General features: G+C 36.0%; 1 protein-coding gene across 13 annotated transcripts in view; it reads left to right on the forward strand.

Annotated features, from left to right (window-relative positions):
- The first annotated feature begins 225 nt into the window (after positions 1-225).
- KIF21A (kinesin family member 21A) overlaps positions 226-15,650 on the forward strand; it is a 128,952-nt gene continuing 113,527 nt past the window's right edge. For 7 of the 13 annotated variants that reach the window (XM_016151699.2, XM_016151705.2, XM_016151696.2 and 4 more), the window contains exon 1: positions 344-684. In XM_016151699.2, the coding sequence (XP_016007185.2) occupies positions 641-684 (44 nt within the window). In that variant the 5' untranslated portion in view covers positions 344-640. Of the gene's footprint in view, positions 685-15,650 lie in introns of all 13 variants that reach the window. The other 6 variants (XM_016151693.2, XM_016151694.2, XM_016151703.2 and 3 more) reach the window with 2 other exon arrangements.

The following is a 15,650-nucleotide window of genomic DNA, read 5'->3' on the forward strand; positions in this document are numbered from 1 at the left end:
GGGCGAGCATTCGCTGCTGCATTTTCCCCGAACAGCCTGGAAGGGCGCGCGGGCTCATCGCCCTCGGACGTGGGCAGCCTGCGGCCGGCATCCCTCCCCCGCGCGCCTCCCAGCCCAGCAGCGCCAGGCAGTGCCCGGCCGGGGGCAGGGCGGGCCGCCGGCCGCGGGGAGGGCGCGGCGGGGCCGGGCCGGGCCGGGCGGCCGGCGCTGACGCAGTGCGGGGCCAGCAGCCCCGAGCGCCCCGGCGGGCGTGGAGCCCTCGGCCCGGAGGCCGGCAGGCCGCGTTCCCAGCGGAGGGGGCAGGGCGCGCGCACCCCGCCGTCTGGAGGCCGCCGGCGGCCTGCTGGCTCCTCCGCCGCCGCGCTCGCCATTCAAGCGCGCCTTGTCCCCGCCCCAGATCGTGTGGGGGGTGAGCGGGGGAGAAGGGGCGGACGCCCGCCAGCCGTGAATCACCTCCTCCTCCTCCTGCTCCGCGTCGCCGCCACCTTTCCATTCAGTCGCCCAACATGGCTGGAGCGCGGCGGAGGTGAGCCGGCCGCCCCCTGCCGCTCCAGCCTCCTGTGCCCGAGCCCGCGGACCCGGCGGCGCCTCAGTGCCGCGGTGCAGTGGCCCAGGGGCCCGGCTGTCGCCCGCTGCCAGCATGTGGGGCGCCCCGGACGAGAGCTCCGTGCGGGTGGCTGTCAGGTGAGGACGGTCGCAGCGGCAGCGGGCGGGCTGCGGGCTGAGGGCGCGGCGAGGACCTGCTCTGGTCCCGGGCACCGGCCGCCGCGGCGCGGAGACCCGAGGGACGGCCTGGCGGGGGGCTGGTGGCTGTGGAAACTGAGTCAGCGGGTCCCCGCCAGCCTGGCGCGCGCGGTCGGACGCTCCTGGGGAGACCCCCGCCGTCCTCGCGCCGACCGCGTTTGCAGGTGGCCGGCGGCTACACGGCGCCAGGTACCCAGGGCGCCCTGACCCCTCTGGGATGAAAGCCGTCGCCGCCTGCTCCCTTCGGGTCGGGCACCCGGGAACAATCGCCTCAGCTTTGACTGCCCTGGGCGATCGCCTGTCCGGTTTAGCCCGGAGGAGCTGCCTCTCTGCTGGCTTGTAGTGCTTTTTATTTAGAGAGTGTCTGTCATACGTGTACATGCAACCCGGCCTTCTGAGGCAGGAGACAAAGCATCAGACTGACAGCGTTTCCACCCGCAGGTTCTAGATGTCTGTGCAAATGGAAGTCTCGTTAAGCATCACTGCGGAGTGGATAGCACAAGGATGTGGGTATAGGTAACACATCCGGGCTCTTAAGCGTTGGAATGGGAATTATATTTAAGATAAAATTCACTGGTGATAGGTCCATAGAAAGAAGAAAACTCTTAAGCAAGTGGAACGGTTAAATGCATGACTGGGCGAAACATTCTGAGGTTAAGCAAGGGTAGATACAATATAAAATCATACGTACCTGGGTGTGAGTTTGGAAATACTGGATACATCAAAATTTTATTTTGGTTAATGACATATACACGAGTATTGAATGTAATTTAGACCTTTTTGATACATGTCAAGGAGCAAAGCTCTGACAGTTGCTCATGGAAAATTGCAACATCATCCCTGAAACAGTAATGAAGCATTCATAGTAGAATAAATGTGTTGCTTTTACAGTGTGGATAGTCTACAACTGTGAATTCGCTTCTCTTTATGTGTACTTTAACGGTTATAAAAATAATCTGTTTTCCTAGAAATTATTTTTAAAAATCCTCTCCTCTTGTGGTCTTTCTGGAAAGTTTTTTTGAAAATCCTATCAAGTCAGCATTTCTATAGTTATAATAGCGACAAATCTTGGTTAGGCATAGAAATGACAGTTTTAGATATACTTTGTATCTTTAATCAATTTAAAGAATATAATTAAGTTTAAAGATATTTTTTCATTTCCTTTACAGACTAGGAAATGACCACCCATGGAGGTGACAGTTTTATGACTGTTTAGAATCACCTGTTATAAAGCTTTTGAAGTTTTAATTTGGCCTTCCTGGTTATTCTAGGGCTACTTATCCAATTGTTGGATTAATTTGTTTCTCCTTTTTAGGTACTATGTCCCTTTTGGCCTTTTAATACTTATTGATGATGTTACCATGGTGGAGGAAGGAGAAGGAAAAAGACAGGAAATGCAGTAAGAGGCAATTTTTTTACACAGGAGCATAAAATATTAATGGAAACGTAAAATTCAGCATTGAGAGAACCAATTTTTAGAGATTAAAGATTTTTATCTGTGAATTTTCTAGAACATCATAGGGCAGTTTATTGGCCATGCTATTAAATCTGATGCTTCTTATAATGGAAGAGAGCAGAGCCATGGCTCACCTTAAAATGACATTGATAGATAAATAACATATTTGGTTTTGATATATGCACTTTTTAAGTGAGTAAGTGTGAATGTGATTGTTGGGGAAAGACTTTATAAAAGTTTACCAGAATTTAGTCACATTTTGAAAATCTATTTTTTTAATATTACCTGCATTGAATAGATTCACTCCCTAAACTTATTTTACGAAGGACAAAAGTGGCTTATATGGCACTTTGGTACTTATATAGTGCTTGGACATGTATTTTCATTCATGATAAATACTTATTGAACATATATCCCTATCTTTGTTATCCAGAGTTCTGAGTTAAAAATAGCAATAATTGTTAGACACATACCATGTGCCAGGGTCTGTACTTTTTGTTAAAATGTTCTCTGTCTTGTGAAATCTCATTTCTTCCTTGTAACATTCTTTGACTGGGGTCCTGTTATTATTATCACCATTTTACAGATGAAATAGAAAGATTAAGTAACCCATCCAAAGATAAACTGGTAGCAAGTGGCAGAACAACAGTTCCAATCCAGACAACTTGACTCTATAGACCAAATTCTTAATCATTAAACCTGCATAGGTGAGAGGCAAGAACATGCTTTGCAAAGCTTTACTTAGCATAAGGTCACTTGCCTCTTCCTGATTCTGTACTAGTTCAGTTACAAATGAATGGCTTTGACTGGTTATTCATGCCTACATTTTGCTAGAAAAGACAGAACTCAGAAAGAGAGAACCTGAACTTAGAGCTAAAATATTTCCTTAGAGTCTTTAATCTTTCCAGTGTCCTCTGGTTTACCCTTCAGTTTGTGATAGGTTACATCAGCAGGGTAAGTAAATCAACAGAGCATTTGACCAGCTTTCTCCCTTCGGTGAATAATGTAATAACAGGTAATAATAGAGAATTGACTCGACTTGTATAAATGTACAAAGCATTCTAGAGGTTCTTGCATTTTATTAGATGTAGAGACTTATTAGTATGTTAAAGTTGACGACTCTATTTAGGCTTCTCGAAATAAGTGTATGTGTCAAATAAAGCTTTGGGGAAAATAAGTTAAACAGAAAGTTTCTCATTTAGGGAGAATATTTTTTATTCGTTTTCCAAAAACGCCTTTTGAGAGAGTATATCTGGGGGGTTCTGCAGGGTATCTGTCATTGTGGTAGGTAGAGATTCAGGTCACAGCTGCATTGCCTGACGCCATGTTGCTGTTGAGCACTTGAGTTATGTATTGATTAATGCTACTGAGGAACTAAATGTTAAATGTTATTTAATTTTAGTTAATTTAATTTTAAATTCAAAAATTCATCTTTGATTTAGTTTTTGGAAAACTTTTAAGTATGCTTGGAATAACTTAGTTATGTGGATCTACTTTTTAACTGTAAAGTTTATGAGATCTAAATACAGATAAAGTATTTCTGATGAACAGTGTCCCAGTTGACATGTGTTTTAAGTGTAATGTATATATTGGATTTCAAAAACTTAGTAAGAAAAAAGAATGTAAATATGTCAGTAATGTTTGTACTGATTACATGTTAAAATGTGAATATTTGATATATTGAGTTAAATCAAATATCATTAAGATTAATTTTATCTATTTAATTTTCCTTTTTAAAAATGCGACTACCAAAAATTTAAAAATAGATAGTGCTGCTCTATAAATTAAAAAAGGTGAGAAAGAAGTATAGAATAAAACTTCCCAGCCACCCCATCATAGACTGACCTCATCTGTAGATCACGAAAATACCAAAATATCAGTTGTCTGTTTTCGAGTGGTTGTGTGTATGTGGTGTGTGTGTGCGTGTGTGTGTGTGTGTATACACACCATACACACACACACAAACACATATGTACATAAGATTTGATTTAACAGCAATATTTTTTTTCCCCTCCAGGTGCATAGATGTAGGAAGTTACTGGTTATGGACTCCATATGGTAGCTGATTCTAAATCTAAGACATTATGAAATGTATCCTTTTCCTTTCCCTGTTGTAATTCCCACGTAACATTTAAAACCTTTTTTTCTTTTTCAAGAAGTTTAGCTTGCTAAATATGTCAAGAGCTAGACAAAAATGGAAATGCAGAAAGGACCATTGTGTTTTTATGTCATTGTCTGTGTGGTTACAAGCTAAGATTTCTTTGCTTGGTGTTGGCAGAGAACAGTACATATCCTTAACAGAGAGTTTGGATTAGTGTGTAATGTTGTCTAATTTGCTGTGTTTTCCCCTTACTGCAGCACTTTTAAGAAGTAGCATTGCTTAGCAGGCTTAAGGGTTGATTGGACAGTCAAAAGCTCTGTTTTAGGTCTATTACTGGCACTGATTTGCCATGTGACCTCCCTGAACTTTCCTTCTTCCTCATGCTGAGGTGGCAATGTAAAGGTATTAAGGATTGTACAAAGTTTCCATAACTCGGTCTATTAAATAGGTGGTGTTTTTTGTTGTTAGTCAAACTGTTGACACAAATGGTGCCTCTATATTGACAGAAAAGAGATATTTTTCCATTTCAAACTTGAATTTTCCAACAATGTTTACTTTGAGTACTCTCATTACTGAAGAGGGAACATTTAGGCTTTTGTGGTCTCTTTGTTTTATTCTGGTTATAATACAAATGTGCAGTATTTTATTTAATCTACATAAAGGCCCTATGAGGTAAGCTGAACAGATAGTATCCCTATTACACAAATGAAAAAAATGAGTCTCAAGGATACTAGGTGACCTGTTCAAGGTTTCTCAGCCACCAAGTACCAGAATTGGAACTCAAACTCAGGTTTCTAATATCTATTTCTGAGTTCTTAAACATATTTGCCAGTTTTTTAAAAACATTTTCTGTACTAATTTCAATACAATAAGGATCTTTAGGCTGCAACACAAATATAAATATGAGGTAAATTATTTGAAACAATTTAATCTTTAGAAAATGTAGAGGCAGATAAACAAGACTCTTAGAAATATTTACTTTATAGAAATGGATGGTTATTTGGTGTTTGGTCATTTGTTTATTTCTTTTTTCATGGAATAAATATTTATTAAGTGCCTACTATGTGCTGGATGCTTTCTTACTGCAAAAGATATACAACACACATGGCAGACATGGTCTCTACTTTCATAGAGCTTAGACCTTGCAGTATGAGCCTCTTCAAATGCACAAACTATGCTGGAACTAACAAAATATAGTTGACATCACAGACTAGACATGAAAGCAACCGTTGCAATTTAATTTTTATTTCTACCTTATTTTTTTAATAGTATTTTTTTTTTTAGTTCATGCATTCCTCAAGAACAGTGATTTAAAAAATGAAAGCTATGTTGTTTCCAAACATATTTCATACGAAAATTGAACTCCAAAGCCTATGCATTAGAAAGGCCTTATTTATATCATGTCCTACTTGATATAACATACATGCCCTACTTGTATGTCTTTATATTTGGATCAGGAAGTAAGGGGAAAAAAAGAGAGGAGACTAAAAACGAGCAAATTATTTGAGTTGAATGCTAATGAAATTATTTTATTTACTAAATATGAATTGATATATTTTCTTCAGGTTTACAAAGTGTGGTAGACCTGTTTGTTGTTTAGAACTCCATGGAAGTTCAGGTTTTGTGTCTAATTATTACTACCCCTTGAGCTCTTACCATCTTAGCTGCTAATTAGTTAATATTTTGATGCATGATTATGTGGTAGTGAATGATGCACTAGAAATTCCAGTTTAGTGAACCAGTGAAAGCAGAAATTATCTTGACAGTTAATTCCATAATCTGCCCACTTTTTCAATTCTCATTAATTTCTCCTCAAAGAAGTAAACTCTTGGAATTTTCATTATTATGGATGTTTTCCTTCAAGACAAGTTACAACTCACCTATGTGACTCTGACTTAAAAATGGTTGTTTTCTGTCAACATTAGACATGAGCTTTATCTGAGTTTCAAATCAGGAATAAAACACATCAATGAAAATGCATACCAAATAATACAAAGTATTTGTAGGCAACGTATCATTACAATAATTTTATTTAAAATAAAACAAATATATTTGTTATTTTCAATGCTTCTCTCTGTGAAGTGGATTTGTGGATGCCATTTTTCAACTGGTTTTCCAATGGATTAACTATTTAATCTTCTCAAGTGTTAAAATAGTTTTCCTGTGGCTCAGGCTTTATTTGAAGCAAATGACAACCAAGCCAAAAGAGCAGTTTTTATGGCACCTTACAATTATTATCAGGTCTTTCTGAATATTTAAGAATTAAATTTGAAGTTCCTTTGTCCTTGTTTTTTGAAATTATTAGACCTTTTATATACTGGACATAATTTTTAGTACTTCTGTAAGTATTGACAAAATAGATTTTAAAATTTGAAAGGAACCTTGAAGGGACTAGCTGGTTGAAATCCTTTTTAAAAAACTGTTGAGGCAGTAGAGGTCCAGAAAAGTTGAGAGAATTGCTTAAGGACTCAAAACTAGCAGCTCAAGTGTTCTTTGTGCTGTGGATTTTCCAGGACTTTATGTTTTGCTGGCAGACATCCCAGAAATAAAATAAATTTTAAAAACTACAGAGTTAATCCCTTAAGCACTCCTTATAAAAGTTTAATTTGACATTTAGATGAGTTCCCCCACTCTCAGTGCCCATTATTTTGGCTTTATGATTGCCTCAGTTCTAGAAACTAGACCAGTGATTCTAAAAAGTACCTCTCAGAGGTAGAAAGAAAGGGACACCTGGACTAGAAATTGAGGTCTGTATTTTGAGGTTGCTGGTATATTCAAATGTGAATAAATGTCAGAACTGGGTTTTAAAAATAATAGACAGTTTTCAGCATTTACATGTAACATATTAATGCTTTAATAGCAACTACAAAAGAACAGTGTGTGTATAGTTTAATTCCGAAAGAATGTTAAACATGTGAATAGAATGTGGTATGTTGATCACATACTAACAAGGCACAGAGCATCTCTACCCTCATTTATATTCCTTCTAATCTTATTTATATGTTTAGATAAAAAATTATTTATTATGTAATTATCAAATGTCCACTATGTACTGGTATCACAGAAGTTGTAGTCATTAAAGCAATTGGAGGTGAATGATATAATAGATGAACATTGAATAGTTAGAATAGTGTTTTGGTCTGACTCTTACCAGTGATAAACTTGTCTTTGAATAGGATTTATCCAATTACCTCAGTGGACTCAGGAAAGGATTAAAAGAGACAACTATATGAAAACATTGGGAAACGGTTTTTACATGAACAGAGGCAATAATATTATTAGAGATGAGTTTGATGTAACCAATAACAGGCTTATTAGTTATACTCCAAACTCTAGCAGTTGGATTAGTCATTCTCTAATGTGTAACCTATAACTTGAATTTGTAAAGTGCTTATTATAGATATTTGTATCTGATTTTTGCTTTTTGAATTTTTTACTTTTACCACTATAAATGAAATAAAAATGTGTATAAATACTTCCAAAAACTTTACCTTTCATAGTCTTCTACTTTTTTTGTTATGTAAATCATATACCATCCTGCTCTGCCTTACCAAATTCCTTCTTCTATAGTGTGGTAAAATCCACTATTTTTATTCCTATCTTTCTTCTTCCATTAAGACTTTCAGTAGGTATGGTTTTCTGTGTTTTGTAAAGTAAATGCCATGTACTTTGCCAGATCAACAGTAAGTACTGAGTTGTATTTTCTCCTAGTTGTTTAACCTCTTGTAAGAGATTGTGATTAAATTGGTTAATAAAAGTGTGTAGTTTCCTCTGAATTGGTTTGCACCAGATTTTTGAAAATGTTGCTAATGCTTTCCTTGCTTCCTCTCATCAACTTTGGTGATAACACACTAAACCAGGTTGTAGATTAAAGAGAGCCATAAGGAGTTAATTGAATAAAAAGACTGGAAATAATAATAACAAGATTTAAAAAATAAATTTATATATTTTTTAAGTATTTTTTTGGCACCGAGAGTTGATGGGGCAGTGTACCTGCAGTATTCATTGATAGAGCTATGTGAAGACTTACCTGAAAGCATTTTAAAAGATCGATACTTAGAAGCAGGAAATAGATCTTTTAAGCCAAGTCTGATGCTCTCAAAACCAGCTTTTAATTTTGTAAGTTATTTTTATTTGAAATTTTTATATTATTGCCATAATATAATCACATTAGAAAGAATATCTGGGAAAAGATGGGAAAAATAATCTTAGTTTGCCACCCTTATATAATTACTATTAGCATTTTGGTATATATGTATATATATTTTTAGTCTGTTTTCATGTTTATTTACATTTTTTAAAATCGTTGTAATTGTATATACTTTTATAGCCTGACATTTACCACTTTAGAGTATAACATACAAATTTTTCCATATCTTTATATTAAAAAAGGATATTTTGAGTAACATGCTAAATATTATATATCATCTACTTTATTTCAATAGTTCAATATAATATATATTAAATTTCATGTAACTTAATTGACAAGCCTTTATTATCTAATAGCAACATTAATTTCATTTTCCTAAGAGTTGTGCTTGTCTTTTGGTTCTTGGTAATGTTTTCATTTCCACTGATGAGCACAAACTCTATAAATGACTATTTTCTGGAATTGAAGTTTCTACAGAAGATATATTTTTTCTCTCAATAAGCAGGAACAAGAAACCTTGAAGAGGGTCAAGCTGTAGTTAATTGTTATGACGTGGTATGTTGATCACTAGTTGTTGAGGGGCAGGATATTACTGTTCACCCATAATATATGATTAAATGTTATGGTACTGAGGATGCTTTTCAGAAAAAGATACATTGATACATAATTTTATCTTTTCAGCTATAGTTATAGCAAGATATAATATCTTAAGATAATATGGGCATTTGTTCAACACAATAGTCTAAGCTACTGATGGTAAACCAAACATAGGTCCATAACCATGCCATAGTTGACGCATTTCTAAGGTGTTTATTTTTTTTGTGTTCACCTCAGTTTACCACAAAACACTTTCGTTTGAGTGGCCTGTTGGTCACCTAGTCTGCATCCGTTCTACCCTAAAATGGGAGTTGTCAACTGCTGATTAAAATTGAGATTACAGATTTCCTTCCTCATTATTTGGCCTGTCATAAGGTTACTTAATCCAAATGTAATGTCTATGACATTTTCAAGTCTCCATTTAGGCAATATAATATGATACTTTTGAATTTTAGTTTGCCAACTTGGTCTTAAGTTGGCTACAAATTCTCTGTCCTTGATTATGTTTTGGTCTATTTTGTTACATAAATGTAATTGTACCTTCTATTACCTCTGTAGCAGATTCTTGTCTGAGTTATAGAGTTTCTTTAGTTATCTTTGGTTCTTAATTTTGTATTAACTTGGTATAGATTGTCATAATTTTTCATTTATCTTGTTCCAGTGTTCTATGACTGCAGCTCTCAACATAAAATAACTTAAAGACTTGATGATTTTGCACTTTTAAATTTGAGCATGCTTTGACATCAATTTTGTGGTCTCATTTAATGTTTCAATATTAGGATTCCACCGCATTCTGTTTCAAAATAGGCATAAAGAAATTACGTGTTATTGAGTGTGGTGGGCATTCGTAATCTGTAATTCCAGTTGATTTCAGTGTAATACTAATAAGGACATGATTATGAGTTTGATCCTTGGATGGACTTTTTAGCTTTGCTGCTTTTTAATGTAACCTTTATAATCATAACAAATACTGACATTCTAAAGCCAACAGCCGAGTATTAGGGAAGATGAATCAGTACAAATTGGTTAACATTGGCAACAAATATCTCCAATCATTTCCAGAATTTTCATCCCCTTTATTTGATCATTATGAATGAAAATATTTTTATATTCAAAGTTACAGGGGTCTCTATAAGAGAAAATAAAACCTGCCTTATTATGTTTGTTGTAATAATTAAATAAGATAATGTATATAGCACTCTTATCATACTACTGTTACTTAATAAATGGTTTGTAAAGAGTAGTTGCTACTATCATTTTATTACTATTATTTCCTCTGCTTAGTATTTCTGGGTCAGTCTTAAATAAAGTGAGAGCAGTGTTGTTTCCCCCACTAGGCCATTATTCTGAAATTTGTTTTGCTGCTACAAACTTATATGCCTATGTTTTGGGGTCATTGCTTTTCCTGTAACCTCCTATTTTATTTGTCCAGACTTGGCCTCTGTTTTGGTTTCCTGATATCTTGAAGGCAAATTCATTCGAATAAGTAAAATTATTGAAAGCCCCTATTTATGGAGAGGGTAACTTGTTCCCCTTTTCCTAACTGCTGTCTCCTTCAACCCATGTGGGCCACTCAGAACTGGAAGATGCCACCAGATTGAATCCACTTATACACAGGTGCTGGCACTGATTGAGTCTGGTCACTTCTGGACCTTACTTCATTTCCATGTTGTCCAGGTCTCTGACCAGGCTAGTTGTCCAGCTCTCTCCCTCAACCCATACCAGCTTGGAGGCCTCAGTATGTTTTGAGATAGATTCCACCTGAGATCAAGAAGGTGTGGTTTTGTTTTGGGACTGACATAAAATCCACTGAGGAGTTGATGAATTTGACCAATATGGCTTAAAATACATTAATGTTAATAAACAAAATAAATTGATATTTGTTTCTTAATATCAGTTGCTGAAAAAGATTCTCAACTTGTCCCTATGACACTTTGGTCAAATCTGATATATTGGGTTTGTCAACAAATTCGAAGCTTTGAATCCTCATCTGTAGTTCTCTTGATCGTCATTTTGAAATGGAAAATTTTGGTCAGTCCTGAACTGTGTCTATCTTTGCATTCGTATGAAAATGGTCCTGTTGGTTTCTGCTGTGGCCATACAATATATGCACAGTGATGGATTGACATCTCAATTTTGATAAAGCAGCCCATAGTTTGTGTATTGGGCTACGCTAGGCCACTGGTATACACTCTGCAATTGCTCAGTTTGGGACTGGCACATCCAGGTGAGGTGGCCATTGCTTTTTCTCATAGCACCTTCACTAACGATGAGATGAGATAGGAAAGAAGACAAATATATGAAAAGGTAAAAGACACTGATTCTTTTTATTTTTTGTCTCTTATACTTTTATTTTTTAAAATATTTTTTTCAATTATGGTTGAATCACAATATTATATTAATTTCAGGTGTACATCATAGTGATTAGACATTTATATAACTTATGAAGTGATCACCCTAATAAATCTAGTATCCATCTGACACCATACATAGTTGTTGCCATGTTATCGACTATATTCCCTATGCTATACTTTACAAATTGTGCTTACCAATTTGTACTTCTAAATCCCTTCCCCTTTTTTCACCCATTTCCCTAACCCCTCTACATCTGGCAACCATAAAAATGTTCTCTGTAGCTATGAGTTTGTTTCTATTTTGTTTATTTTGTTCTTTAGATTCCACATATAAATGAAATCACATGGCACTTGTCTTTGTCTCACTTACTACACTCAGCACCATACCCTGTAGGGGTCCATCCATGTTGTTGCAGATGTCAAGATCTCATTCTTTTTAATAGATGAGCAATATTTCATTGTATATATGTACCCACCTCTTCTGTATCCATTCAGCCATTGATGCACACCCAGATTGCTTCCATATCTTGGCTATTGTAAATAATGCTGCAATGAAAATATAGATGAACATGTCCCTTTGCAGTATTGTTTTGGGTTTCTTCCGATAAGTACCCAGAAATGGTATTACTGTGTCTGTCTTTATCTCTTGTTATAGCCTTTGTTTAAATATCTATTTTTGTCTGGTATGAGTATTGCTACTCCAGTTTTCTTTTATTCTCCTTTTCATGAAATATCTTTTTCCATCTCTTTACTTTCAGTCTGTGTGTGTCTTTCCATCTGAAGTGAGTTTCTTGCAGCCAGCATATGTAAGGGTCTTGATTTCTTATCCATTTAGCCACCTTATCTTTTTTTTTTAAAGCCTGTAGCACCTCGTATTCCTAGGCGGTCTCCTATCCAAGTACTAACCAGGCACAACCCTTCTTAGCTTCTGAGATCAGATGAGATTGAGTTGTTCATGGTGGCTGTAGACCACCACCCTGTCTTTTGATTGGAACATTAAAGCCATTTACATGTGAAGTAATTGTTGATAGATAAGGAGTTATTGCCATTTTATTATTTATATTTTTGATTCTTATTTTCTTTCTCTACTTCTTAAATTAGTCCCTTTAATATTTCTTGTAATACTGGTTTGGTGGTGATGAACTCCTTTAGCTTTTTCTTTTTTGGGATCAAGGTCACTGATTCTTAAAGTAAGTAGCCGTTTTGGCTCTTGGCAGCCTTGCATTCTAGATTAAAAGCAGCATGGCTCTGGCAACAATGCAGTGTCTTATCTCAGTATCCATAAGCTGCTCTAAGCTGGTTGATATCTTTTTCTAATTTCACGTTCTTTATTAATTTTGTCTTTTCCCTTCACCCCATCCCTGACTTAATTTTATTTATGTTGGCAGCATGGCTTATTGAAAAAAGCATGGACTTCAGAGACACAAAGATTTGAGTTACAAATTTTAGGACAATCGCTTAACTTTTATGAATCTTAGTGTGCTCATTTGTAAAATGGAGTTAAGGCCTGTTTACTAGGGTTGTTAAGATTATGTCAATGCTGTAAATGCATCGTATTTAGAAGTGTTTGATTCTTTTTTTCTTTTTAGCATCCCCTCCTTCCTCCTCGTGTTCTTGCCACCTCTGTCTTCTCTCTCCATTCATCTCTATCTCTATAGATCTGTTTTTTGTTTTGTTTTTAGGTAAGACTTGTAGTGACTAACCACAATTTCTTTTCTAATCACATCAAGTTAGGAGCAATTTCTTTGTGAGCTCTGTTTTATAAAATTCCACCTTTATCTTGGTTTTGTCTATGAAGTGGAGATATAAGAGTACTAATCTCATAGGATTGTCATGAGAAGCAATTGGCATATTTATAAAGCATTCAGATAATCTTGCAATATAGCAATCCTTAATAAATATTTATCGTCATTAACTTCCAAAGATTTATCTTTCTAATAGGGATTCTCTCAAGCCTTCATTTGAGGCCCCTTTTTTATCATTTATTTTGTGTTTCTCTAATGATGAAGAAAAAGGATTATGATTGTGGGAGAAGAAGGGCTGATAAAAAGATACAAACCTTCAGGTATAAGATAAATATGGACCGAAGATCTAATGGATAACATAGTGACCTAGTTAATAACACTGTATTGTGTAATTGAAATTTGCCAAGAGAGTAGAAAAATGTTCTAGCCAAAAAAAAAAAAAAAGGAAAAAAGAAAACAGACAAATATGTGAGGTAAAGGATATTTTAATTAACTTAATGAGGGAGAATCACAGTGTATATTATATGAAATTATCATTATGTACAGTTTAAATATATTACAATTTTGTCAATTATATCTTGATATAGCTGAAAAGAAAAATGATAATAGTGCATTTTATACTGGATAATATATGACCTTGATATTGCCAGATAAAGTTATCAGCATTAAATTTATATGGCAAAATGGATGTCTTGGTTTGTCTTTCTGAATACACTGAGTTGTGAAAGGCAATATAGAAATAATTATACTTTCTTGAGAGGTTGAATAAAATATTTTTAAAATCTTGTTCCTCTGTTGGTATGTATACTACTGGTATTACATTCCTTTCCTGTTTATCTTTAAGAACATGGGATATTGATTTCCAACTGCTTAACCTGGCAGAGTGAGTGACTGACATGTTAATTCTTAAACCTCTTAAATATATTACTTGGTATATCATTAATCTGAGCACACTTCTACTTATACCAACAGAGTCTTTACCAGGACTCCAAAAATAATTGGAAACACACACACGCGCGCGCGCGCACACACACACACACACACACACACACACACACACATTTTATGTATAAGCTCCAAGAGAACCTCTCACTATTTTCATGTCTAATTTGAAGAAATTGAAAGATTTGATTGAGGTGACAGAGTTCCTTTGCTAACTTAGAAAAGATATTTGATTAATTTTGTCCTTTTTTTGTAGTTTATATTGTAAATCATTTTGCATATTTTTAATTTAATTACCATGATTAAATAAAAAATAAATTCGTGACTTTTTTCTTAAGACCTTGCTCAATAATTAGGTCTTCTTTGATTATACAATATTAACTACTGAAAGCTTTGACTAACTGGCTAGTTTTATTTGCATTGAAAAACAAGTTTCTGAGTGATAAAATAACAGTATCAACAAATAAGTCTGAAACTTCAGTGATCCTGAAAACAAACTTCATTTTTTAAAACAAATATGGTAGAAAACAATCTTGATTGAACTGGTAAAGTTAACCTTTTGTGTCCTTTACAAATTTCTTAACTATGAAATGAAATGCTATGAAGACAGATGAACTTAGAAAATATGTGATAGAAAGTTAAATGGACTATTGAAGACGACCAAGATAGTCCTATTTGCTCTTCACAAGCAGCAGAATCCTCCCAGCATTAGTTATTAAAATAATCAACACAGTGGTAGAAATAGAGTAATGTAACTGAGTGTGAATATCCTTCAAAATCATCAGATTCTCTACCCTTAAACTGAAAAAAACAGATGCTTATATAGTTGAGTTGTTTTCTGTACATTCTGATGAGAATCATGCTTTCTGTTTACTTGGGGGAGAAGAGCTTGGGGTGGGGGGCAATACCATAACAGGAAATTCTGTTTCCAAAAGCAGTTATTTTGTGCCTTTTTTATGACTATCAAACATGTTTATTTGCATATTATGTAATTTCCCTTTTATGATTGAATATTTTAAAATGAACTTTGGTGATGTAAGTGATGCTTTTGGACTTTGAATCCGGATCTCTTCTGTTCCACTGACTCATTTTGAGGTGACAGTGGTTGTAAAAGTAACCCTGCAGAAAAATAATGTGACACCTCTCTATGACTCAAGACCCTCTGCATGTAAAGTGATAATGCTGAGTACATTATAACCTCTTCTTAAAGTGCTTGTAGAGGTATATAAAGAAAGCTATTGCTTCATACTTGATGTAAATAAAGCAGAATTTACTTAAGTAAATATATTTTGATATCTAAAATGAAGGAATAAAAATGAACTTGTGAGGATAGCGTAGCTCTTATCCTTGACCATTCCAATTCATTTTGGCTCAGATCAATTCAATATGTATCATCTTAGTTCATTCTATTTATTAGTTATTGAGGCCCACTGAAATTAAGTGCACTCCAATCACTTTGCTAGACCCTGGGAAATGCAAGATGATGGACTTTGCCCTTGAGGAACTCTGTCCAGTTGAGAGTCTTTCATGTCCTTACAAGACCTGATGGCTCTCCCATGAA

The sequence above is a fragment of the Rousettus aegyptiacus genome, unplaced genomic scaffold (assembly GCF_014176215.1).
Source record: "Rousettus aegyptiacus isolate mRouAeg1 unplaced genomic scaffold, mRouAeg1.p scaffold_m13_p_2, whole genome shotgun sequence".
Lineage (NCBI taxonomy): Eukaryota > Metazoa > Chordata > Mammalia > Chiroptera > Pteropodidae > Rousettus > Rousettus aegyptiacus.